This window comes from Mobula hypostoma, chromosome 15 (genome assembly GCF_963921235.1).
Source record: "Mobula hypostoma chromosome 15, sMobHyp1.1, whole genome shotgun sequence".
Lineage (NCBI taxonomy): Eukaryota > Metazoa > Chordata > Chondrichthyes > Myliobatiformes > Myliobatidae > Mobula > Mobula hypostoma.
The window spans coordinates 16,940,229-16,964,492 of record NC_086111.1 but is presented as its reverse complement, the minus strand read 5'-3'; the positions used below and the strand labels follow the sequence as shown (position 1 = coordinate 16,964,492).

At 40.1% G+C, this 24,264-nt stretch overlaps 1 protein-coding gene across 8 annotated transcripts in view; it reads right to left on the bottom strand.

Moving 5' to 3' along the window:
• Positions 1–24,264, bottom strand: part of dock3 (dedicator of cytokinesis 3) — a 966,938-nt gene that overhangs the window by 449,113 nt on the left and 493,561 nt on the right. For all 8 annotated transcript variants that reach the window (XM_063067780.1, XM_063067785.1, XM_063067784.1 and 5 more), the window contains exon 10: positions 9,379–9,460. In XM_063067780.1, the coding sequence (XP_062923850.1) occupies positions 9,379–9,460 (82 nt within the window). The remainder of the gene's footprint in view (positions 1–9,378; positions 9,461–24,264) is intronic.

Here is a 24,264-nt window from a genome sequence, read left to right as displayed (position 1 = left end):
GACAGATAACAGATATTGATCACCAAAGTGGCCGCGCGTGCTATCGTTGCGCCGCCATCTTCTCCCCCCTCCCGGGGGAGAAATTTATGTAGGATGTCTTTCTCAAACTTGAGCACAATATTCCAGGCACAGTCTCACCAGGACACTATATAACATGGAAGACGTCCTGCCTCGTCCCTGTGCTGAAGACACCGCGCCCCAGCGGCCTCAATGACTACAGCCCGGTGGCATTGACCTCCCACATCATGATGACCCTGGAGAGACTTGTTCTGGAGCTGCTCCGGCCTATGGTCAGACCACACTTAGATCCCCTCCAGTTCGCCTGCCAGCCCCGACTAGGAGTTGAGGATGCCATCGTCTTCCTGCTGAACCGTGTCTACGCCCACCTGGACAAGCCAGCGAGCACTGTGAGGGTCATGTTTTTTGACTTCTCCAGTGCGTTCAACACCATCTACCCTGCTCTGCTGGGGGAGAAGCTGACAGCGATGCAGGTGGATGCTTCCCTGGTATCATGGATTCTTGATTACCTGACTGGCAGACTACAGTACGTGTGCTTGCAACACTGTGTGTCCGACAGAGTGATCAGCAGCACTGGGGTTCCACAGGGGACTGTCTTGTCTCCCTTTCTCTTCACCATTTACACCTCGGACTTCAACTACTGCACAGAGTCTTGTCATCTTCAGAAGTTTTCAGATGATTCTGCCATAGTTGGATGCATCAGCAAGGGAGATGAGGCTGAGTACAGGGCTACGGTAGGAAACTTTGTTACATGGTGTGAGCAGAATTATCTACAGCTTAATGTGAAAAAGACTAAGGAGCTGGTGGTAGACCTGAGGAGAGCTAAGGTACCGGTGACCCCTGTTTCCATCCAGGTTGTCAGTGTGGACATGGTGGAGGATTACAAATACCTGGGGATACGAACTGACAATAAACTGGACTGGTCAAAGAACACTGAGGCTGTCTACAAGAAGGGTCAGAGCTGTCTCTATTTCTTGAGGAGACTGAGGTCCTTTAACATCTGCCGGAAAATGCTGAGGATGTTCTACGAGTCTGTGGTGGCCAGTGCTATCATGTTTGCTGTTGTGTGCTGGGGCAGCAGGCTGAGGGTGGCAGACACCAACAGAATCAACAAACTCATTCGTAAGGCCAGTGATGTTGTGGGGATGGAACTGGACTCTTTCACGGTGGTGTCTGAAAAGAGGATGCTGTCTAAGTTGCATGCCATCTTGGTCAATGTCTCCCATCCACTACATAATGTACTGGGTGGGCACAGGAGTACATTCAGCCAGAGACTCATTCCACTGAGATGCAGCACCGAGCGTCACAGGAAGTCATTCCTGCCTGTGGCCATCAAACTTTACAACTCCTCCCTTGGAGGGTCAGACACCCTGAGCCAATAGGCTGGTCCTGGACTTATTTCATAATTTCCTGGCATAATTTACATATTACTATTTAACTATTTATGGTTCTATTACTATTTATTATTTATGGTGCAACTGTAACGAAAACCAATTTCCCCCAGGATTAATAAAGTATGACTATGACTACTACTACTATTCTGTCGGATGTCTTTACTCTTGGTCTCAAATTCTCTTGCAGTTACATTATGGGATTAATTGCTTCCAGTACCTGTACATTAACTTCCAGTGATTTGTGAACATAACCACAAAGTGTGGCATCAGCTATTAATCTCTCATTGCTTAAAATATTACTCTACATGTCTGTTTTTCTATCCATCAAAACTATGACCTCAATTTTTTACACAGTATATTCAATCAAACTAAACAATATCTCAGTATATATCAATTTATATTTCTTCTGAAGCCTCTGCTTTCTCCTGACTGCTCTATATTACTTGGTAATTTGACTAATATTATAATTGACTCCCCCATCCATATCATTGAGATAGATTGTGAATAGCAGTAGTCTAAGAATAATTCCTAAATGCCATAGTTTTATTTGATAACGTAGTCTGTGGCACATTAACAAAGGTTTTCTGAATGTACAAGATCATTACATCAACTTGTTCCCCATGATTCATTTTGCTGGTTACAACTTTTGAAAAAACACTCCAACATATTCCTCAAACACAATTTATCCTCTCTGATTCATCTTGCTATTATTTTCTAAATGGCCTGTTGACCATGGTGAATTTTAAATATGGAAGAAAATGTTGAACTTGAATGGGCCAAGGACAGTGGAAGCAGTCAGATCAATTGTCTTTGTTCCTGTTATGTGATTGTAGATGGAGACTGCCATTTTGAGGAACTGTTTTACATCCTTCATTTTGTGAGATGAAGTACTTCACTTTCTGTGTTTTAAAATAAACACAATGTTGCTTCAGGTAAAGGAGTGATTTGAGCTGGTTACTGAAGAGAACAAAAGCTGTAAGTTACTGATTGTCAATTGCTGGAAAGAGGGCAATAAATAGAGCCAATAAAAGGTGTTAATGGTCAGACACATGATCTACAGCCAATGACACTGGAATGCAATGTTTGAATTGGTAAGGAACGAATATAAAAGTGGACACTTCAAGTATGCTATCAGTGATAACTCTGTCAAGAGACCCACCATTGCAAAGAAGGACCCCCCACACCAGGGGCTGGAAAAAGAAAGGTTTGATCATCTGGCGATGGAGGTCCCCTATTCCATTGTTATAAATTGGACATTTTGTCTGAGTGAGTATTCATGTTCTAAGTTGTTGGCCTGGTGTCAACATAAGTTTCATTGTTGTTTATGTAGAGACATTAAAGTGTGAACTTCCATTAATTATGAGTTGCATAGTGACTTGCCTAACCTAGTTCCACTGACAAATGGTCAACAGACTCTGGCCATTTCTTTCCCAAGAATTTTGGTGTTAGGCCAATCAATCTCTAATTCATTCTTTCTCATGCTTCCTTTCTTAAATAGTAGGTTTCAATCTGCAGGTGCCCGAATCAATAGAATGTTGAAAGTTAGCAACTGGTGTATCCACTATATCCATCACTACCTCTTTTTAAAAACCTTGAGATGCAGGTCATCATATTTTGGAGGTTTTTGGCTTTCAGTTCCATTAATTTATGCAATACAACTTCTTTTTGCTATCTAATTTCTTTGACCTTTTTCATCCTTTCTAGGCAAATACCTTCCATAAAGTCAGATACTTATTCCCATTTCCTTGTTCCCTGATACAAAGGCTTCTGTCTCAGTCCCATAAAGAACCTACATTAACTTTAAGCCCAAACAACAGGAATTCTGCAGATGCTGGAAATTCAAGCAACATACATCAAAGTTGCTGGTGAACGCAGCAGGCCAAGCAGCATCTATAGGAAGAGGCGCAGTCGACGTTTCAGGCCGAGACCCTTCGTCAGGACTAACTGAAGGAAGAGTGAGTAAGGGATTTGAAAGCTGGAGGGGGAGGGGGAGATGCAAAATGATAGGAGAAGACAGGAGGGGGAGGGATAGAGCCGAGAGCTCTCGGCTCTATCCCTCCCCCTCCTGTCTTCTCCTATCATTTTGCATCTCCCCCTCCCCCTCCAGCTTTCAAATCCATTAACTTTAAGCCTTTCTTTTCCTTTATACATCTAGATAGATGCTTGCTCAGTATGTTTCTATGCTTCTTACCAGATTTCTTTTGTATTCCACTTTTTCTTATCAATGCCTTGATACTTGCTGAAGTTTAGGATTTGTTTTCTGTTCATGAGGCATATTGCTCTTATCAGAAATTATACAACAATATCTTTAGTCTAGCAATACCCTTAACTTGTTAGCCACAGGATTACACTGCTTCAGAGCTTTTTGTGCCTTAAATAGAGTCGCTGCACAAATTCTTTAAATGTTAACCATTGCTTGTTTACTTCATGATTCTTGAAACAATGTCCCAATTAACCATAGCCAACTCATAACTTTAACCTAATGACCAAACTCAATTTTCCCACAGAAACAAAAATGCAACTTTATTGCATATAGATGGTATAGCTTATTACTGTATAAGATTTAAAAAAAAGACAACTTTTGTGGCTGCTGGGTTACCAGAGAAACAATGCAGCTAATTAATTATCTTTTTTGACACCTACATAAATACTGAACTTCTCTGCTGCTCTCCGATATTGTGCCATTTGATTTTCTCCAATTACTTAAGAGGCAAATGGGACAGAATTTTCTATCACAACCAAAAGAAAATAATAAATCAATATTAAATCTGCTTATGAGAATCATGACATTTTCACTGATGCCCTACTTAGAGGTGCTGAAGATCTTCTTAAGGCCTAACACTAACTGATAGGCCCTATTATACAATGAGTAATTACTAATATACTGGCAAACAATACATCACTTAGCAACAATTGCTGTCATTTAAAATATATTGTATTACTTACAAGAACAAACCTAATCATAAACATAATTATTACGTGCAACATCAGTCAGAAAATGGAATTTTCTTCATTGAGGACTGATTTGTGCAGTAATGTGCACCCCACATATTTATTTTTAATTATCTTTTCTTAATTATTTTATCTTAACATATTTAATGTAAAGAGAAGAGATGGAGCTGGTAAGGGAGAAATATTGCCCAACATTTCAATCACGTAAATGATATTTTTTCCAGCATTCTGTGATTAGGTGTCAATTGTGCAAGAAAATATAGTAACAACTATTCCATGATCATTTTGTGTCACACATGAAATTCAACAGGCACTTCAGTGACCTTTGTGTGACTGAAGCTATTTCCCCATGAATGGTACATGGTCATTCTCTGCACACACTCCTTCTGAAGCACTGCTAGAGATTGAGACAAAGCTATGTAACAGTAATCATCATTGGTCTCTCCTGTACCAAATATGATTTAGCAATGCAGCAAAGGATTGGCACGCCTGTTCCTTTTGATCTTTGGGAACTGTCTCACTACGATGTCGACTACCGACACTTCTCCAACTCTTCTTTCTAGTCCACCCATCTAACTCCTGATGCCATCTATCAACTCAGACACATCCTACCTACCAACTCTGGCACATCGTACCTTTGGCCCCTACCCCTAGGTATGCTGAAATTTCTATGTAGACTTTTCTAGAAGTGCTTTGAGAGGCTAGCCATGGCCTCCAGACAATTTCTACCCACTGCAATTCACTTACCACCAACACAGGTCCATGGCAAATGCCATCTCCCTAGGCCTCCACTCACCTCTGGAGCATCTGGACAGGAAAGCAACCTACTTTAGATAACATCTTTGACCTCAATGTCAAGAAAAGACTTCAGGAAGGAAGGTGGGGTGCACTTGGTCTTGTTTACGTCAACAGTTCTTGGGTCAAGAAGGTTGACAGCTTCAAGTTCCTTGCAGTGAACACCACCTGTCTTAGTCCAACCATGTAGACAACATGGCCAAGAAAAGTCATCAATGCCTCGGCTTATTCAGAAGACTAAAATATAATTTGGCATTTTCCAAGCAACACACACACAATGCTGGAGGAAATCGGCAAGTCAGGGAGCATCTAAGGAAATGAATAAAAAGTCCACGTTTCAGGCTGAGACCCTACCTCAGGACTGAAGAAGGTTCTCGGCATGTAATGTCGACTGCTTATTAATTTCCATAGATGCTGTCTAATCTGGAGGGACAGGGAGAGTTTCATGTGTTTATGATTTGGCATTTCCCCTTTGACTCCCGTCAATTTTTTTATTCGTGCGCCAAAGAAACCATCTTATCTGGATGCATCACAGCTCGGTGTGGCACATGACTGCAAGAAACTGTAGAATTGTGGACACAGCTCAGCACATCATGGAAACCAGCCTCCCTCTATATTTCTCAATAAAGCAGCCAGCATAATCAAAGACCCTATCCACCCTGGACACCCTACCTTCTTTGCACTCCCATCCGGCAGAAGATTCAAAAGCCTGAAAGCACTTAACCACCAGGGTCAAAAACAGCTTCAATCCCACTGTTAAAAGTCTACTGAATGGTTCCCTAGTATGATGAGATGGATCTTGACCTCACAATCTTCTTCCTTTTGACCACGCACCTGAATGTCTGCCTTACTGTACTTTCTCTGTAACTCTAATGCTTCATTCTGCATTCTGTTATTGTTTTGCTTTGTACTACCTCAATCCACCATTTTAATGAATCGATTTGTACAAATGGAATGCAAGTTTTTCACTGTACCTTAGTACATGTGGCACTATTAAACCAATTTATCGATTTTCTTATGTTAGGGCTACTGAGGTGACTTTAAACTAGAATGGTTGGGGGGGTGGGAATCAAATTAAAGAGACTAGGAGAGAGGAGGTTAGTTCACAACAGGGGGATGGGAACCAGTGCAGAGAGACAGAGGGGTGCAAATTGAGGGTAGAAGCAAGAAGTAGTAAGGTGAAAAGTAAAAGTGGCAGGCTGGCAAATCCAGGGCAAGCACCAAAAAGGGCCACTTTTCAACATAATTGTATAAGGGCTAAGAAAGTTGTAAAAGCGAGCCTGAAGGTTTTGTGTGTCAATGCAAGGAGCATTCGTAACAAGGTGGATGGATTAAAAGTGCAGATTGTTATTAATGAATATGATATAGTTGGGATCACAGAGACATGGCTCCAGGGTGACCAAGGATGGGAGCTCAACATTCAGGGATATTCAATATTCAGGAGGGATAGACATGAAAGAAAAGGAGGTGGGGTGGCGTTGCTGGTTAGAGAGGAGATTAACACAATAGAAAGGAAGGACATTAGCCGGGAGGATGTGGAATCGATATGGGTAGAGCTGCATAACACTAAGGGGCAGAAAACGCTGGTGGGAGTTGTGTACAGGCCATCTAACAGTAGTAGTGAGGTTGGGGATGGTATTAAACAGGAAGTTAGAAATGTGTGCAATAAAGGAACAGCAGCTATAATGGGTGACTTCAATCTACATATAGATTGGGTGAACCAAATTGGTAAGGATGCTGAGGAAGAGGATTTCTTGGAATGTATACGGGATGGTTTTTTGAACCAACATGTCGAGGAACCAACTAGAGCAGGCTATTCTAGACTGGGTATTGAGCAATGAGGAAGGGTTAATTAGCAATCTTGTCGTGAGAGGCCCCTTGGGTAAGAGTGACCATAATATGGTGGAATTCTTCATTAAGATGGAGAGTGACATAGTTAATTCAGAAACAAAGGTTCTGAACTTAAAGAAGGGTAACTTTGAAGGTATGAGATGTGAATTAGCTAAGATAGACTGGCAAATGACACTTAAAGGGTTGACGGTGGATATGCAATGGCAAGCATTTAAAGATTGCATGGATGAACTACAACAATTGTTCATCCCAGTTTGGCAAAAGAATAAATCAAGGAAGGTAGTGCACCTGTGGCTGACAAGGGAAATTAGGGATAGTATCAATTCCAAAGAAGAAGTATACAAATTAGCCAGAAAAAGTGGCTCACCTGAGGACTGGGAGAAATTCAGAGTTCAGCAGAGGAGGACAAAGGGCTTAATTAGGAAAGGGAAAAAAGATTATGAGAGAAAACTGGCAGGGAACTTAAAAACTGACTGTAAAAGCTTTTATAGATATGTGAAAAGAAAAAGATTGGTTAAGACAAATGTAGGTCCCCTACAGACAGAAACAGGTAAATTGATTATGGGGAGCAAGGACATGGCAGACCAATTGAATAATTACTTTGGTTCTGTCTTCACTAAGGAGGACATAAATAATCTTCCGGAAATAGTAGGGGACAGAGGGTCCAGTGAGATGGAGGAACTGAGGGAAATACATGTTAGTAGGGAAGTGGTGTTAGGTAAATTGAAGGAATTAAAGGCAGATAAATCCCCAGGGCCAGATGGTCTGCATCCCAGAGTGCTTAAGGAAGTAGCCCAAGAAATAGTGGATGCATTAGTGATAATTTTTCAAAACTCTTTAGATTCTGGACTAGTTCCTGAGGATTGGAGGGTGGAAAATCATGTCTGACGAATCTCATAGAATTTTTTGAGGATGTAACTAGTAGAGTGGATAGGGGAGAACCAGTGGATGTTGTATATTTGGATTTTCAAAAGGCTTTTGACAAGGTCCCACACAGGAGATTAGTGTGCAAACTTAAAGCACACGGTATTGGGGGTATGGTACTGATGTGGATAGAGAATTGGTTGGCAGACAGGAAGCAAAGAGTGGGAATAAACGGGACCTTTTCAGAATGGCAGGCAGTGACTAGTGGTGTACCGCAAGACTCAGTGCTGGGATCCCAGTTGTTTACAATATATATTAATGACTTGGATGAGGGAATTAAATGCAGTATCTTCAAGTTTGCGGATGACACGAAGCTGGGCGGCAGTATTAGCTGTGAGGAGGATGCTAAGAGGATGCAGGGTGACTTGGATAGGTTAGGTGAGTGGGCAAATTCATGGCAGATGCGATTTAATGTGGATAAATGTGAGATTATCCACTTTGGTGGCAAAAACAGGAAAACAGATTATTATCTGAATGGTGGCCGATTAGGAAAAGGGGAGGTGCAATGAGACCTGGGTGTTATTATACACCAGTCATTGAAAGTGGGCATGCAGGTACAGCAGGCAGTGAAAAAGGCGAATGGTATGCTGGCATTTATAGCAAGAGGATTTGAGTACAGGAGCAGGGAGGTACTACTGCAGTTGTACAAGGCCTTGGTGAGACCACACCTGGAGTATTGTGTGCAGTTTTGGTCCCCTAATCTGAGGAAAGACACCCTTGCCATAGAGGGAGTACAAAGAAGGTTCACCAGATTGATTCCTGGGATGGCAGGACTTTCATATGATGAAAGACTGGATGAACTAGGCTTATACGCGTTGGAATTTAGAAGATTGAGAGGGGATCTTATTGAAACGTATAAAATCCTAAAGGGATTGGACAGGCTAGATGCAGGAAGATTGTTCCCGATGTTGGAGAAGTCCAGAATGAGGGGTCATAGTTTGAGGATAAAGGGGAAGCCTTTTAGGACCGAGATGAGGAAACAGAGTGGTGAATCTGTTCTTCACACAGAGAGTGGTGAATCTGTGGAATTCTCTGCCACAGGAAACAGTTGAGGCCAGTTCATTGGCTATATTTAAGGGGGAGTTAGATATGGCCCTTGTGGCTAAAGGGATCAGGGGGTATGGAGGGAAGGCTGGTACAGGGTTCTGAGTTGGATGATCAGCCATGATCATACTGAATGGCGGTGCAGGCTCGAAGGGCTGAATGGCCTACTCCTGCACCTATTTTCCATGTTTCTATATTTTTCTATGTTTCTATGTTAGTACGAAACCCTGAACATGAACCAAAACATGACGTTGCAAGCCTTCCGAAGAGTTTGATGTATGGTTAAACAAAACCTCTATAAGACAATCAGTTTGGACACAAGAACCAATATTACGTTTAATTTAAAATCCAAAGCATTAAATTTTTTTTTGAAAATAAAGCATTGAGCCCATCACATTACCGTAAACAGTGCACACAGCCGCTCTATCTTCTCTGGGTTTCTCGGCATTCCATTCTTGTTCAGCCTCACCATAAACCTCTCACTGCAGAAAGAAAGAAAATACATTGAAGATTTTTTCTGAGAATACTAGAATATGGTTGTCTTTGGGAAATTTGCTTGCAGGAAATACTCACTCAAGTATCATTTTTAGCAGGACTTCTTACCAGGCGTGTGAGACTTACATTAACTGAGAGATACCAATAATTGTGATTTTCTGCAGTGGAGCATTAAAGGAACATTGGCAGTAGAAGCTGGATTAATTCACAGCCTCTCACCCCTCCTCCACCATTCAAAATGATTAATGCTGATCTCTTAACTCAATCACTTTCCTGCACTAACCCTATATTCTTTAATTCTCTTCTATTCATTCCTGTTCCGAATATACTCAGTGTCTACAATCCCCATAAAAAGAGAACTTCACACTTTTGGTGAAGAGATTTTTGTTCACCTCTATCATATTAGGCCAACTCATTATTTAGAAACAGTGATGCCTGGTTCTAGGCAACACCACCAGGGAAAACACCAAATTTACATCTCAACCAGTTAAGCTTTAGAAGAATATTTTCTATTTTAATGAGATCACTTTTCATTCTTCTAAATTCTAGCTTAGGTCCTGGCTGTCTTAATCTCCTAATATTGTCAGAGAAAGATGATATTTTGCAGCCAGCTCCCAACGGAACACTAAAATATTCTTGTACTTAACTTTTAAAACTGAAATCTGCAGCGATAAACAATCTTTCAAAAGCAACTTCACCACATTAACAATCTTATTATCACAAGACACATCCCACAGACTTGACAGAACAGGCCACCCAAAAAGTGAGTACAGCACAGAGGCCTCTGCTGTGCCAAAAAAGCTACTGGGGAAGTTTCAGGTAAAACTGAAGGGTTGATGGATGCTTCACGATGGATGGAGCATGTCAGAGCCACTAGCAATAGTCATTAAAGCCTTGTTTTTCTTTGGCACCAGAATCATATTGTTTTCTTAAAGCAGGCACAAACCTCAGATTGAAGCAGGGAGAGGTCAAAACATATGTAAATACCCTCACCAGCAGATTGGCACAGGATCTAAGGAGATGGCGAGGGACACCATCCCAGTTAGATGGTTTCTGCAAATTCACTCTCCGGAAGACTGTGGATTCAGATGAACCTTATTTATTGTCTACCTGCACTTAATCCTGTATCCTGCACTATAATTAATTGATCTGTATGAACAGTAGGCAAGGCAAGCTTTTCATTACGCCTTAGTACATGTGACAATAACAAACCCCTTCAGTTCAGCAGCATCTTTGTGGCTAATGAGCACTAATTGGAAAACAATATAGAAGACTTCAGATCGTATTTTGTTTCAAAGAGACATGATGCACTCCCAGCTCTTTGGATAGGTGCTCCATTCTGAGGGTTTCACCATTTGCTACCAATCACCATTTGCTACATGGATTGGTTTGTATGTTCTCCCTGTGAATGTGTGGGTTTCCTCCAGTTCCCCAGTTTCCTCCCACATTCCAAAGACGTACCGTTTGGTAGATTAATTGGTCATTGTAAATTGTCCTGTGATTAGGCTAGGGTTAAATCTGGTGTGCTGGGCGGTGCAGCTCGAAGAGCCAGAAGGGCCTACTCCGCACTGTATCTCAAAAATAAACAATGAAAATATATACTCATTCTGTTACTATAAATTGTCAGCTGCAATATTTATCCGTAATCCTAGAGATCATACAGTCGTAGGACATAGAAATCTACAGCACATTCCAGGCCCTTCGGCCCACAAATTGCCTAGAATTACCCTACCACAAAGCCCTCTATTTTTCTAAGCCCCAAGTACCCATCTAAGAGTCTCTTAAAATACCCTATTGTATCCGCCTCCACCACCGTCGCCGGCAGTGCATTCCACACACCTACCACTCTCTGTGTGGAAAAACTTACATCCGGCATCCCCTCTGTACCTACTTCCAAGCACCTTAAACTATGACCCCTTGTGTTAGCCATTTCAGCCCTGGGAAAAAGTCTCTGGTTATCCACACAATCAATGCCTCTCTTTGCCTTATAAAACCTCTATCAGGTCACTTCTCATCCTCTGTCGCTCCAAGGAGAAAAGGCCAAGTTCCCTCAACCTATTCTTATAAGGCATGCTTCTCCAATCCAGGCACCATCCTTGTAAATCCCCTCTGCACTCTTTCTATTGTATTCATATCCCTCCTGTAGTGAGGCATGGTACTCTAAGTGGGGTCTGACCAAGGTCTTATAGAGCTGTAACATTATCTCACAGCTCTTGAACTCAGTCCCATGTTGATGAATGTCAACACACTATATGCCTTCTTAACAACACTATCAACTTGCGCAGCAGCTTAGTGTCCTGTGGATATGGACCCCAAAATCTCTCTGATACTCTACACAGCCAAGTGGTTTACCATTAATACTATTTTCTGTCTTCAAATTTGACCTACCAAAATGAAGCACTTCACATCTACCTAGGTTAAATTCCATCTTCCACTTCTCAGCCCAGTTCTGCGTCCTATCGATGTCTCGCTGTAACCTCTGACAACCCCTACAGACAATCCACAACACCCCCAACTTTTGTGTCATCAAGAAACTTGCTAACCTACCCTTCTACTTTTTCATCCAGGTCATTTATAAAAAGAGTCAAAGAGAGGTAAAAAAATGGAAACAAGTCCTTCAGACCATGGCTCAAATCCACTATCAAGCAGCTGTTTACACTAATCTTACTCTAACCCATTTTATTCTTTCAATTATTCTACCAACTACCCCCAAATATAATTCTACCAATAATCTACACATTTGGGTCAATTTACAGTCACCAACTAAACTAATTAGTCAAGCAAATATAATCCGCATTTGTATCTGTAGCACAAAACCTTTACCTCTAAATTCATATTAATTGAGTTAAAGGAGAGTTGGTATATCACCAAAGACACACGCAAATCTCTACAGATGTACCATGGTAAGCGTTCTAACTGGTTGCATCACCATCTGGTATGGAGGGGCCACTGCACAGGATTGGAAAAGGCTGCAGAAAGTTGTAAACTCAGCTAGCTCCATAAAGGGCACTAGCAACATAACTAGCATCCAGGACACCTTCAGAAGGCGATACCTCAAAAATGCATCATTAAGGACCCCCCCCCCCCCCCAACATCCAGGACATGCCCTCTTCTCATTGCTACCATCAAGGAAGAGGTACAGGAGCCCTAAGTCACACACTCAAAATTTCAAGTAAAGCTTCTTCCCCGCCCCATCAGATTTCTGAATAGACAATGAACCCATGAATAATAAATCAGCATTTTCACCTCTCTTTTTACACTACTTAATTTGTTTCCATTTTTATATATACTTATTATAATTTATAGTTCTACTATGTAATGCAATCTACTGCTGGCACAAAAAATACCAAATTTCATGACATATGCCAGTGATATTATACCTGATGCTGATTCTGACAAAGGCTACATTCATCTGGTAGTATTTCAATGTTGAAGCTGTAAGAACATAAGAACTTAAACCGGAGTTTGCCACTGATACCTGCTCTACTATTCAATATGATCATCGTTGATCTTTCATTGGAGATACAGGTGTCCCCTGCTTTTCGAACGTTCGCTTTACGAAACCACACTGTTACGAAAGACCTACATTAGTACCCTGTTTTCACTTTCAGAAGGTGTTTTCACTGTTACGAAAAAAAAGCAGCACCAGCATTGCTTAAACATGTGCCTGTTTGCAAGATGAGTTCTAAGGTGTTGGAAAAGTCTAAAAGAGCTCGTAAAGGTGTTACACTTAGCGTAAAACTAGACATAATTAAGCGTTTTGATCGTGGTGAACGAAGTAAGGGACTAAGTGAGTCTGGCTTGTGGAAGCTGACGAACATGATGTTGAAGAGGTTTTGGCATCCCATGACCAAGAACTGACAGATGAAGAGCGGATGCAATTGGAAGAGGAAAGGATAACAATCGAAACCGAATGCAGTAGCGAAGTGACTGCGAGAGATTTTCGCTGCAATGATAAAGTACGGTTTTAATTTTGAAAGGGTACGTAGGTTTAGGGGATATTTGCAGGATGGTTTGAGTCCTTATAAAGAACTGTATGATGGAAAAATGCGTGAGGCTCAGCAGTCAAGCAAGCCTTCCGCATCAGCCACAGCACACGATGAATCTCGACCTTCGACATCGAGGCAGGCAGTCATAGGAGAAGATGAGCCACCAGCTCTAATGGATACAGACGATGAGATGACACCCCAGTGTCCCACCACCCCAATCCCCAGGCCACGGACAGATACTGTACTGATTCGCGGAGAATGCAGCAGTAGCTGGGAGGCACACAGTACATCTTTAAGAAAAAAGCCGAAATAAACATGCTAATTAATTAGGAGCCGCCTGACATGTAATTAATTAGCATGTTTATTTCAGCTTTTTTCTTAAAGATGTGCTGTGTGCCTCCCGGCTACCGTTGGACCCCTGCATGCTTCGCAGCAATGTATCGCTCGGCAGCCTGGAGGGTGGGGGCCACTGCACCACCCAACCTGCAACGACTCAGTCTAACGCACCATCATCAGTGTGCTCGGCGCTGTCCCAATTCCCGTGATACTACACTGTACATACATTATTTCTACTTTATATCGGCTGTGTATTTTTACATGTTATTTGGTATGATTTGGCAGCTTCATAGCTTAAGGGTTACTGGAGAGCGCTTGCGCCATGTTTTTGCTAACAGCGCTTGAATGAGATTTTCGCTTCGACGAACAGTTCAGTAATGATTGTGGAAAAGTATTTCTACTTTATATAGGTTGTGTATTTATCATATCATTCCTGCTTTTACTATATGTTACTGTTATTTTAGGTTTTATGTGTTATTTGGCATGATCTGGTAATTTTTGCCATATAAATAAACGGTAATTGCTTCTTTGCTTTATGACATTTTGGCTTACAAACCGTTTCACAGGAACGCTGTACCTTCGGATGGTGGAGGAAACCTGTAGTCCAGAGGAGGTTCACAAGGATGATCCTGGGAATGAAGGGGTTAACATATGAGGAGCATTTGGCAGCACTGAGCTTGTACTCATTGGAATTTGGAATGCAGGGGGATCTCATTGAAACCTACCAAAATTTGAAAGGACTAGATAAGGTGGATGTGGAGAGGAAGTTTCCTATAGTGGGGGTCTCCACAGCCTCAAAATTGAGGGATGATCCTTTAGAACTGAGGTAAATAGGACTTTTTTTAGCCAACGAGTAGTAAATCTGTGGAATGCTCTGCCACAGACTGCTGTGGAGGCCAAGTCCATGGGTATATTTAAGGCGGAAGTTGATCATTTCCTGATTGATCAGGGCATCAAGGGATATGGCGATAGGTAGGTGTATGGGGTTGAGTGGGATCCAGGATCAGCTGTGGTGATATGATGTGTAAGAACATGATTGAAGATTGAAGAGAGTTCTGAGCATGCGTAGAAATGATAGAATGATCTGGAACATGGTTTGGTTTTGTTGCTGTAAATAAAAGTTCTAATTCTTCCAGAATATGATTCTTTATTGTTAACCCACGGTACGTATAAATATAAAGAACACAACATGGTGTCAGAAGTGAAGATAATCGAAGATAAAAAAAGAGTTTGAGCTGTTTTGGTGTTCGCTAACAGTTTTACAAATGGAAGGGCTGCAACCTCCACTGACACTTCAGCTGACTGGGAACGTAGCCGAGAACTGGAGAAAATTCAAGTAGCGTTTTGAAATATATTTATCGGCAAATATATTACTCCATGTAATAGGTGAAGTGGCAATTGAGGTATATAATTACTTTGTTTTTGAACATGGAGATCATTTAAATTTGAAATCGATAATGGAGAATTTTGAAGCATTTTGTATACCGAAGCATAATGTAATGTATGAGCGGTATAAATTTTTCAAATGTATGCAGAGAGCTGCTGAAACAATTGATCAATATGTTACTGAATTGAGACGCCGGAGCAAAACGTGAGTTTGCAGAATTGACAGACTCTCTCATTAAAGACAGAATTGTTTGTGGCATTCGGGATAATGGTCTGAGAGAAAGACTGTTATGAGAACAAGATTTAGATTTGGAAAAAGCTTTGATGCTTCTAAAGCTTCGGGAACAGTGACGTCAAAGAACTTTTCACTGAGAGCCGCCACATAGACGCTGTGGAAAAGCGCGAACATATTAGAAATAATAATAAAGCGACAACAAAACCAACAGAGAGCAAGACATCATCTGAGAGAAAAAAGTTATGTCATTGCTGTGGGCAGCAGCACCGACCAAAACAGTGTCCAGCGTATCAGAAAATGTGCAAGGACTGTGGTAAGAGTAATCATTTTTCACGCTGTTGCAGAAGTAGAAAGAAAATAAAACAAGTAATTGCAGTGCTGGAAAATGAACTTGAAGAGTTTTATATAGATGTGCTTTGTGAAAACAAACAAAGTAAGAATGACTGGACTATTCTATTGCAAGAGAACCAAAACAATATTCTGTTTAAATTTGATGCTGGAGCCCAAGTAAATGTTCTTGCAGAATATAAGTTTAGTGCATTAAAGCCAAGACCAAAGTTACATAAGACAAATATAAAAGTGACTGGGTATTCAAGTGCAGACATTCCAGTTAAAGGAACATGTGTGGCAAAAGTATAACACAAAAATATTGTGCACATGCTTTCATTTGTGGTTGTGCCAAAGAATGCACAGTCAATACTGTGTTTATCTGCTTGTGAGAGACTGAATTTAATGAAAAGAGAATTAATCCTGGGCAGTGACAGAGTCAGAATATAGTGACAGAATGGAACCGCTAGGAGTCATAAAGAAGCTCCCAGACCCATCCCTTTGTTACCAGCATCTGACAAAGCATTGCCACCAAAACCAGGAGTTGTAATTTTGCCCACTGGAAGTAAGACACATGCATCAATGGGCCATGCATTCCATCACAATCTCACCTCTGCAGGAGGATAGAGGCCAAACTTGCCAGTACAGTACAATACTGATCTGAAGCCAAAGAGTGACAAGAATCAGGATCCAACTAAGAAGTGAAAGCACAAGTGAAGGAATTGAGAAGTTTTATTGAAATGATGAAGTCTCAGCATAAAAAAGAGATTACACAATTAATGAATGTATTAGATGAAGAAAAGAAGATCCGTATTTCATTACAGGTCAACGGCAGATGCCATCTCTCTGGCCCTACATTCCTACTTAGAACACCTGGAGGATAAAGACACATACGTAAGGCTCCTTTTCATTGACTACAGCTCTGCCTTTAATACTATCATTCCAAATAAACTGATTCCTAAGCTTCAGAACCTGGGCCTCAGCACTCAGATCTGCAGCTGGATCTTCAACGTCCTCACAGACAGGACCCAGGCTGTAAAAATAGGGGATAAGCTCTCCTCTACAATCACTCTGAGCACCGGTGCCCCACAAGGCTGTGTACTTAGCCCCCTGCTGTACTCACTGTACACCCATGATTGGGTAGCCAAGTTTCCATCAAACTCAATATATAAGTTTGCTGATGACACAACAATTGTATGCCGTATCTCGGGTAATGATGTGTTTGAGTACAGAGAGAAAATTAAGAACCTGGTGGCATGGTGCGAAGACAATAACCTATCCCTCAACGTCAGCAAGACGAAAGAATTGGTTGTTGACTTCAGAAGGGGTAGCGGACCGCATGACCCAATTTATATTGGTGGTGCGCAAGTGGAACAGGTCAAAAGCTTTAAGTTCCTCGGGGTCAATATCACAAATGACCTGACTTGGTTCAACCAAGCAGAGCTCACTGCCAAGAAGGCCCACCAGCGCCTTCACTTCCTGAGAAAACTAAAGAAATTTGGCCTGTCCCCTAAAACCCTCACTAATTTTTATAGATGCACCGTAGAAAGCATTCTTCTAGGGTGCATCACAACCTGGTATGGAAGTTGTCCTGTCCAAGACCAAAAGAAGCTGCAGAAGATCGTAAACACGGCACAGCACATCACACAAACCAATCTTCCATCCTTGGACTCACTTTACACCGCATGTTGTCAGAGCAGTGCTGCCAGGATAATCAAGGACACGATTCACCCAGCCAACACACCTTTCGTTCCTCTTCCCTCTGGGAGAAGGCTCAGGAGCTTGAAGACTCATATGGTCAGATTTGGGAACAGCTTCTTTCCAACTGTGATAAGACTGCTGAATGGATCCTGACCCGGATCTGGGCCGTACCCTCCAAATATCCGGACTTGCCTCTTGGTTTTTTTGCAGTACCTTACTTTCCACTTTTCTATTTTCTATTTATGATTTATAATTAAAAATTTTAATTTTTACTATTTTTAATATTTAATATTTGTAATCCAGGGAGCGGGAAGCGCAGAATCAAATATCGCTGTGATGATTGTACATTGTAATATCAATTGTTTGGCAACAATAAAGTATAAAGTAAAGTAAATGGAAGTGAAGGAATTAAGAAAGCTACAGTATTTGAAGTACAACACAGATCATACATGGTTCAAACAGAAGAAGAAGTAGCGTTAAGAAGAAATCACAAAGACCTTAAGAAAGAGCCAACTTCAGAGTTTCAGTTAACTAATGCAGACCAGACAAAACATGGAAATAACAATGAAACACAGGAACTGTGTGAACCACTTAGAAGGTCTACTCGTGTTCGTAAACCCCCAGAGAGACTGATAGAGACATGTTAAATTATGCATTTGTTATGGTTAATGTTGCTAATTGTTTTTCTTTTTACGGAAAGGAAGATGTGATATCACATGTAAGAATGTGATTGGAGAGAGTTCTGAGCATGCACAGAAATGACAGAATGATCTGGAACATGGCTTGGTAAAAACGTGGTTTGGTTTTGTTGTTGTAAATAAAAGTTCTAATTCTTCCAGAATATGATTCTGTATTGTTAACCCACGGTACGTATAAATATAAAGAACACAACATGAACATGATGGAATGGCGGAGTAGACTCGATGGGCTGAAAAGCCTAATTCTTCTCCTATGTCTTATGGCCTATCCCTTATTCTGGCAACCAGCCAGGTGAAACATCAACACTACATCTTCTCTCCAGCCCTGTATGAATTCTGTATATTGCAATAATTTTGCCAGTTTTCTCAAAGCCAAAGGCTTTAAAATATAAATAGGAAATGCTATGGACATACTCAGCAAAGAAAGTAACAAATATAACACAGCAGCATGATGACACAACTAGTAGAGCTCTAGGGACCACATTCAATCCTGATCTCTAGGCTGTCTGTATGGAGTTTTCAATCTCCCCTGTCCCCAGCTTTAGTGTAAATGGGAGTTTGATTGGCAGTGTGGATTTGTAAAACCGATCTACATTTTGTTAGTGATGTAGTAAGTTCTGTTCCATGTTACAGTTCACCAGATTCTTGTTACCGTTCTTTTGTATATTTTGTTTTGAATGATGAAAGGACCAGTGGAATGTATTATTGAATTTTAATTAGAAAAAAATAACTGTAGAGAAAAACAGTGAACAGCAACTTCCACTAACTTTGTGATTTTCCCTCAAGACTGCATGTATGTCTCTCATTGTACTGTGGTGCTTTATCTTTTATTTTAATCGTGTTGCAATGAAGACAATTCCAACTGTCTTAATTGTTTGTTGTGTCTGCACATTAACTTTCAGGGGTTCATGCATATGGACACTCAGACGTCTTTGAACTTGTATTTCAAACTCTTGACCATACAAAAACACTCCACTTTTCTATTTTTTTCTAACAAAATATATGCTGACTACCATGTTCTTGCGCAATTCATTTCAACCATATATATTTCCCTACCTGCACTGCACTTTCTCTGTAACTGCAACACTAATTTTTGCATTCTACTTTCTTTTCACTACTGCAATAATTATGCACAGATGGCATGTAAACCAAACTGTATATTGGTGCACAAAATACATGTGACAAAAATAAACCAATATTAATGCCCTAAAGCTTCTCTGCATCCTCCTTACAATAACCTACTTAAGACCATAAGATATAGGAGCAGAATTAAGCCATTTCGGCCATTGAATCTGCTCTGCCATTTTGTTATGGCTGTTCCATTATTCCTCTTAGCCTCATTCTCCAGCCTTCTCCCCTATCTCTTCATGCCCTGACCAATTGAGAATCTATCAACCTCTGCCTTAAATATACATAAAGATATGGCCTCCACAGCTGCCTGAGGCAAAGAATTCCACAGATTCACCACTCTTTGGCTAAAGAAATTCTTCCTCATCTCTGTCCTAAACCGATGCCCCTCTACTCTGAGGCTGTGTCCTCTGGTCTTGGACTCTCCCACCATAGGAAACATCCTCTCCACATCCACTCTATCAAGGCTTTTCGCTATTTGATAGGATTCAATTAAATTACCCTCACTCTTCTGAATGCTAGTGAATATAGGCTCACAGCCATCAAACACTCTACATATGACAAGCATTTCAATCCTGGAATCATTTTCGTGAACCTCCATTGAACCCTCTCCAGTTTCAGCACATCCTTTCTAAGGAGCCAAAAACTGCTCACAATACTCCAAGTGAGGCCTCACCAGTGCTTTATAAAGGTTCAACATTACATCCACTGCTGCCCAGCTTTGTATCTTCAGCAAACTTAAGGGACATTTTAAATTGTATTAATTGTTGACTTTACCACCAGAGGATATAACACATCGGACTTGCTTACACGAACATCAGTGGGGCTTACAAGATTTCCTCTGCCCCCCACCTTGGATACTCTGATCACGTATCTATTATGCTCTTCCTGGCATACAGACCACTGCTAAAATATGCTAAACAAGTTTGCAAGGAACTTTAGCCAGAAGGAGTCACCTCAGCATTACAGGATTGTTTTGAATGTATGAATTGGAACATGTTCAGGAAGGCAGCTACCTACAGTTATCGTTTCAATATTTATGAACATTTAGGAAAAGTGACCAGTTATATGGTGAAGAACATCGAGGATGTCAATATCATTAAGCTCATCGCCATGTCAGACAGCAGAAGTCCAGGTACTGCTGAAAGAATGAGACGTTGCCTTCAGTTTGGAGGATAAGGTAGCTCTCAGGTCTCTGTTCCCACAGACTTCAACATCGCGACCATCATCCCAGTACCCAAGAAGCCGACTATATCCTGACTCAATGACTACTGTCCCATGGTACTGAGCTCAGTAATAATGAAGTGCTTTGAGCGGCTGATCATGAACTGCATAAATCCACCCTTCCCACCACATTGGACCCCTACCAGTTTGCATTTCACCAAATAGGTCCACCAACGAAATCAAAGCTTACTATCAAATATCTTGTCAATCCTCCCCTTACTCCAACAGCAACTACCTCACTTCCTTAATCTAGTCTTAAAGGTGAAATTTGTTATCTATGGAACCATTCTATTAAGTATTTTCTGTATTCCCTTGAGCTTTCACATCATTTCCAAGGTGTGGTGAACAGAATTAATTATGTTACCTCACTAGTAGTGTTTCCTAAAGGTGCATAATTAACCCCCTAATTTTGGACTCTATTGATGAAGCTTTATTAACCACTTTCTCAACGCCACGCCACTTTCAAAAATCATAGACATATGTAAACCCTCCTTTTGTTTCTTCACAGCATCTAGAGTTGTGCTATTTGGCATATTTTATCTCTCTACATTCTTTTTGTGAACATGTATTCCTTTACATTTCTCAGTGCTAAATTTTATCTCCCATTTATTTACCCATTCTACCACTTTAGCAATACCTTGTAAAAGTTGAGACCTTGGAGGCTGTGACCAGATGTCAGATGTAATCGTGAAATAATTTGGAATAAAACTTATTAGATTTATACGCTGCACTTTGACCTTCTTTGTCAAAGTCCATTATTTTATAGTAAGGTCTGTCTGGGGAAAAAGCAAATTGAACCTCAAATCTTAAAATAAATCCTTTCTTCCTGAATTTATAATGTGGAAGTCCTCAAAATGGATTCACCATTCCTCTTCATATCTCCTCGACTAGTGAAAATTATCAAACTGTGATTTGAAATCTGAAATGTCATGAAGCATCATAAAGTAAGACTGGTCTCAATATTATTTGACATTTAGACTGCTGTTGATCCAATTCAAATTTAATAACTTCACACGATTAATAAACTAGCTTCATGAATTCCAAATTAAAATAGCTCCAATGTAAAGTAGTTTAAATAATTTGGCCAATCAAGTGAAACTAGGTTCTGAACACGAGCTAGGAACCTCACAGCTCACAAAATGTAGATTTCTTTTCTGAATGCATCATACTTGTACCAAAAGTAGATTATGATACTGCTATCACAATGGTTGGTGCAAACAGGCTTAAGAAGTGCAACCACAGAATAAGCATCACATTTTAAAACAGCTCAAATAACCCTAGTTCTTTGTGACATGGCTAGATAAATTTTCAAAGGTCATGTTATTCCCAGGAACATAGCATATTATTAAATCATAGATTGATAACATTTTATACTCATTTAAGCAACATGAGCTTTGCCATTCTGTCCACCCCAACTCCTTTGAGAAAATGGCACTCTGTCAACCTTTAAATCATTGCAGTCCATCTAATGAGGTACTGGCTGTTAACTTATTTGTTAACGATGAAGGAATATTTTAGGGCAATGTATGACTTGTAGGAAATTTTGTAGATGATGTTCCTACTTATTTACTTTTTTTTTAATTTTATTTTTATTTGGATAAGGAGTTCACAATTATCATGTACTTTTTTCACACATATAACCTTTTCCATTTTTTTATATGTATAAAACTACAATTATTTATACATTCTTAAGTACACATTGCGATGATATAAAAGCAAAATAAACATTTAAATAAATAATTATGTACTGTGGTAAATCTAACCTATTAGGCTAAGTAATGAAATTAGTTGTTAAGAAAAATGGTAATAATAGTTTCCATACAACCCTTCTGGACCATTTCCACTGGTCCAAAATGTTGCATACAAGCCTATATACCAACCATTGTAGGTGTTTATATCCCAATTTGTTCGTGCTTGTTCCTGCCCGCAGACATAATTATCCAATCCCTATGTACTTATTTACTTAATTTTTTCATTTTTTTTATCCCTTTCCCAAATCTTTCCCTTTACTTGTGTTAATTCTCTATTTTCCAAAAAAAAACAACAACAAACATTTAGACTAGGGGTGCTTACGTTAGCAATATTACTGTGTTGATGAGAAGAGCAATATAAATCATTAGGAGAGTCATCTAAAGTCTGCTCGCATTGGGGTTATATATTCAATCCATTTATTCCAGATTTGATAAAATGTTTCTTTTTGAGTTCTCAGGGAGTAGGTCAACTTTTCCATTTTAAATATTTCCAAGATAATTTTGTACCAATCTTCTAATGTAGGTGGTATTGGATTTAGCCATTTTCTAGTGATTGATTTCTTACTTGCCGCTAAGAGGGCCTGCAGCAACTTTATATCTTCCTTCTGTTCAAGGAACAATACATGCCCCAAATAGAGCGTCTCAAAGTTCAGAGGTATCTGGGACCTAAGTACCTTAACTAATGTTCTATGAATACCTTCCCAAAATAGACTTAATTTAGGGCAATCCCAGAAAATATGAAAATGATTTGCCTCCTTAGAGCCGCACCTTCTCCAACACATCACATTTGTATCTTTATATTTTTCCTGATATGGGGTCTTGAAGTATCATAATGTTTTTCCAACAATGTTCTCTCCAAGTCAAAGAATTAGTCGAGGACCATTGAAAGCTGCAGATTTTCCCCCAAGCCTCCTCTGAAAGTACCAACCCCGCTTCTTTCTCCCACTTCTCTTTAATATACAGTGTATTTACATTTTTAGCATGCGAGAGTGCATTATATAGGCGAGAAACTGATTTACTAGGTATTGAACTGCAAGCCGAATTCAGAATCTTGAAAAATTCTAATTCTACTGTTGATAGGTCTGTATATCTACAACTCTGGTTAACATAGTTTCGTATTTGAAGGTACCTAAAAAAGTCATTATGTTCTAGGCCATGTTTGTCCTGCAGGATTTGGAAACTTTGTAATACTCTTTTATCTATAAATGAGAGGTAGGTTGTAAGACCTTTCTTTATCCATAGCTCAAATCTTTTATCTCCTCTGTTGGGAAGGAATTCGGTATCATATGCACACCATCTAAAGAGTTTTAGCATGTTATTAATTCCACATGAATTAACCACCTTCTGCCATACTTTTAATGTAAGATTTATCCAAGCATTATTAAATTTTTCCAACTGGGCCATCAATCCTTTGTCAGCTATTGAGGCCTGAAGAGGAAAACTGTCAACTAATCCAAATTCTATTTCCTTCCATCTAGCCTTATATTCCCTATTACACCAATATAACAGAGGGGTTATCTGTGAGGCATAAAAATAATTTCTCAGGCAAGGAAGAACCATACCTCCTCTTTCCTTCCCTAACTGTAAAGTGTTATATCGAATTCTAGGTTTCCATCCTTGCCAAATGAAGCGGGAAATCCATTTGTCCCATTCCCGGAATTGATAATCATCCACCTCCACTGGTAAAGTACGGAAAAGATATAATAACCGAGGAAGAATATTCATTTTTATAGTATTTATCCTTGAATTTAAACTTAAAAAGGGGATAAGATTCCATCTATGCATATCTGCTTTTATCTCTGAGATTAATGGCCCATAATTTACCTGTGACAGTGTTGAAAGATCCTTCGGCAGGGTTATTCCTAAATATTTTAATGATTTAGCTTCCCACTTAAGATCGTATGTATCCTGCAATTTTTTTGGATGGTATATAATTTAGGGACATAACCTGCGTTTTCTTTACATTTATTTTATAACCTGATATTTTCCCAAAGTCATCCAACAGTGTAAACAATC